Source organism: Hyalella azteca, unplaced genomic scaffold (assembly GCF_000764305.2).
Source record: "Hyalella azteca isolate HAZT.00-mixed unplaced genomic scaffold, Hazt_2.0.2 contig2554, whole genome shotgun sequence".
Classification (NCBI taxonomy): domain Eukaryota; kingdom Metazoa; phylum Arthropoda; class Malacostraca; order Amphipoda; family Hyalellidae; genus Hyalella; species Hyalella azteca.
The window spans coordinates 227,195-231,164 of NW_025932824.1; the positions used below are offsets into that span (position 1 = coordinate 227,195).

The 3,970-nt window shown below is 35.4% G+C and overlaps 1 protein-coding gene across 1 annotated transcript; it reads left to right on the forward strand.

The window, feature by feature from the left end:
- The first annotated feature begins 598 nt into the window (after positions 1–598).
- Positions 599–3,586, forward strand: LOC108678174 (charged multivesicular body protein 5). The gene is made up of 3 exons (XM_018166531.2): positions 599–801; positions 1,030–1,272; positions 1,879–3,586. Exons 1-3 carry the CDS (start codon positions 649–651, stop codon positions 2,137–2,139), a joined length of 657 nt encoding a protein of 218 aa, XP_018022020.1. The 5' UTR covers positions 599–648; the 3' UTR covers positions 2,140–3,586.
- Positions 3,587–3,970: the final 384 nt, after the last annotated feature.

The window sequence follows — 3,970 nt, forward strand, 5'->3', positions numbered from 1 at the left end:
CCTATTGAGTTTCATTTTTCCATGTGACTCTAAGGTAGACTGGGCAGAAGGTAGTGATAGCCATGTCTGATCTCAATAGTATTCACTGTGGTAGAAACTCAGCACCATACAGGAAGACTGGTTGACAAGTAACGGCAGCAGTATATAGGTATACTGGAGTATCAGAATATGCATGTATGAGCTTGACAATGGGTGGCTGAGGACTGACACACTGGTGGTGTGTGCCAAAGGCACTTATCATTGCCCTATGTAGCAGAGTCCTGCGACATCACTGAAAGTGAAGTTTGTAACCAGTGGCTATGGCTGGGACAGTGATGTAGATAAAAGGATTAAAAAATGATAGATAAAAGGATTAAGTCCCAATTGCTTGATAGATATGTACTTAACCTGATCATGTTGCTTGTCAATGATGGATTATAACTTGATTCAATTGACTGTATGGTCTTACGCAGTTTTATTTTCTTGAAAATAGTTGGTCTCAAAAGTTTTCTTTGTGTTTAGTAACATTGGAGAGACCTTGTAGGTATAGAGTTGGAAAGTAAACCATCAGGTGAGATAGGCATTAAGAAAAGTGTATTTGGCTAACTTGAATTATCATTGAAACCAAAATGTTTAATTTTATTTTTTTTTTCAGAGTGAAAGCTTATAATGAATCGTTTATTTGGAAAGGGGAAAAGTAAAGAACCTCCCCCCAGTCTCAATGACTGCATTGCTGGAGTGGATGGCAGGGCTGACTCCATTGATAAAAAAATTGCTCGCCTTGATGCAGAGCTCATTAAATATAAAGATCAAATGAAAAAGGTTTGTACCTGAGAAGTTTTGAGAGGATAAATTAAAACTATTTAACATGATTATACGCTATTACAAAAAATTCAGTCACATTTAAGACCTCATGAAATATTTTCATCTTTCCATAAAATAATCATAAAAGTAGACTCACAAAAAAATTTTGTCCCATTTTTATTTATAAATATGATAAATAAAATATTACAAAAGGTTGGTTTAGTTTTTTCTTTGTTCTATTTCTAGATGCGAGAAGGTCCAGCTAAAAATGCTGTCAAGCAGAAGGCACTTCGAGTTTTAAAGCAGAAAAAAATGTATGAGCAACAATCAGACAATCTTCGGCAGCAGAGTTTCAACATGGAACAGACAAATTACGCCACACAGTCACTTAAAGACACTAAAACAACAGTTGCTGCCATGAAACTTGGAGTGAAAGACATGAAAAGAGAATTTAAGAAGATCAATATTGATGAAATTGAAGACCTACAAGTAAGTTATGCGTTTGCTTTCAGTACTATAGGTAGCTTATGTTCATTTTCAAAATGAATTTATTTTACTCCTGCTATTTATTCTTGGAATTTAAAAGTTTTCTTGAATCAGTTCTGCCATTTCTGTATTTTTTTTTTTGGGGGGGGTCTTCATGATGACTGAGTGTGAATTTAGGTTAAAAGCAGTAGTAAAGCAACCTGTGATAGATTTTTGTGCACCATTTTGTGCCAACAATGTTTACTAATTTCAAATCTTCCTACTATTCTAATGATAGAACATTTTTTTCACCAACTGTTTTTACTGGCTTTAAAGTTAACCCCTGTTTTCATTTTTTTTAATTTACTGTATTTGCTAACAATTATCTCAATGTCATTGATTGAAATACAATGATGTGAAGAGATGTTTCGAATTTTTTATCAATTTCTTGGCAGAATGCATCAAAGGCCATTCAATTTTAATGCTGTCCGTCAAAATCTACTATTATTTATGCATAATAATTTTTCACTCAGCATATTTATAGATAATGTAATTATTATGCATTAAACAATAATAAATGCCTTTCCTTTTGAGTAATGAAATATTAAATGACATATTCTGTACTTCAAGGACGACATGGCGGACATGCTGGAGCAGGCGGACGAAGTACAGGAAGCTCTGGGCCGCAGTTACGGCACGCCTGAGATCGACGAGGATGACCTACAGGCCGAGCTGGACGCCCTGGGCGACGAGATGCTCATGGACAACGACAATACATTCCTGGACGAGGCCATCAACGCGCCTAACGCTCCCTCCAAGGAGCCTGGTGCCGACACCGTCAAGGATGGTCTGCCTGTCGACGAATTTGGACTGCCTCAGATGACGTCCTAAGTTGGTGTGCCTTCCGTCTTGTTCAAAGGAGCATGAACAGACGTCCTGGTGTTCCTGAGTTATTTGAAATGCTGAAGGAATGTGCAGTGGAGACGGATATTTTATATTTTGCTGTAACTCGGTTTGATTATAACATTTATATATTTGTCACAAAATAATCAGAGTGGTCCAGTGTTTACCGAACTTTTGTAGATGTGTTACTAAGAAACATACGTAGGAAGTTTAGTCATATAGGTATATGCATTTTTCAGCTTGATTTATGAGTCAGTATATTACGTTATGTAGTAAATTTTATTGATTATTTCTTTTATATTAAAACTATTTTCGTTCACCCTTGTATCTCAACAACGCCACACCTTTTTCATGAATTATATCAACATCTACATTTTATAACCTTTGGATTATTATGCTTGATTTTGTGATCGCCACGCGGCTGAAGTTAACTCGTAAGGTCAGCTGTAATATGCTTCTGGTTGCATTTTCTTTGGCCTGACTTTCAGACGGAGTTGCTTCTCGTCCCTGTGGACACAATAGCTTTAATAGTTTATTGACAAATGAATCGTCGATACTTCAAACTCTTCTATTAATCTCTCCTTTAGATTTTTTTTAGTTCTGTTATTGAACGAATGGTGGTGCTATAATTCTCTTGCATCCTAGTGCATATTTGATTGGTGAGGGTATCGATTGTAGTTGAAATCCGTGGTAGGAAAAATTTGTGGTGTACCTCGTCTTTAATTCGTTTTATTATTTACATGGTGCAGGACCGATTTGACTCAAGTATTTCTTTCCAAATTTAAAAATCGCACGATTCTCAAGCTTCGAACCGACACGTCTGTACATGTTAAAATTTTTATTTTGGTGTTGTCTTCGTGAAACCTTCATTGTATTCCCTTATGACAATGCAATTAACTGGGGCTCATAGTGTTTTACTTGAAGCAAATATTGCTTTACAAATTTTCCCTAGTACTTTGACCGAGCGTTATATTTCGACATATTTCACGTACCTTTAGAAAAACTTTTAATCGACTCTACCGAGGGTCATGAATATAAGTATAAAATTTTCGGTTCTTTGAGTGGTTCATTTGTCTTTCTCTGCCTTTCCATGTCTTTACTTTCCAAAAATAACGGTAGATTTGGTATATTACATTATTTTTACAGTTGAGCAAGCGTTTTATGTCCGACGACTGGAACAATTTCGAGTGAATGTACCACGATGAGCAGCAACACTGTCTGTTAAAGCATGATACCGATAATTCTATGACAGTTTTCTTAAAGCTAAATGAACTTGCTTGGCGTAATATTAGGTTGAGGCATCTGAAGTGTTCAAGCCTTGTCTTCAAAAATCAAGCCTTGGTTTTTTATTTAACGTTGAAAGCCGGGATGAGCGAAGAATAACTTTATGAAAACGCTTTCGCAATAAAATATAATTAAAAGATTTATATGATTCTAAGATGGACTTATTGACCTCAAAATTTCATTTGCTGAATATTTTTCTGAAAGCTGAACAGGCGCGTGTCATCTGCAGGTTCGTCAAATGCCTTGTGCAACGTTTCTCGCCTACACGGTGATTGATAATTAATTTGCTGTGCACATTTCACAAGTCCTTAATTTTTTAAAATAAAATTTCCATGTTAATTTAGACAGAATTCTTGCTGAAGTAAATATTTTTATCCTAAACAATAACGGAGAAATTAAGAATCGCAAAAAATCAATTATGAATAACGAATTAGAAGTAAATAAAAACCAAAGATACGTTTATGTGTCATTTTACTAATCCACCAAAATGTGAATAATAAACTAGGTAGTTTTGAAGGCCAGGATTTTTTTTATT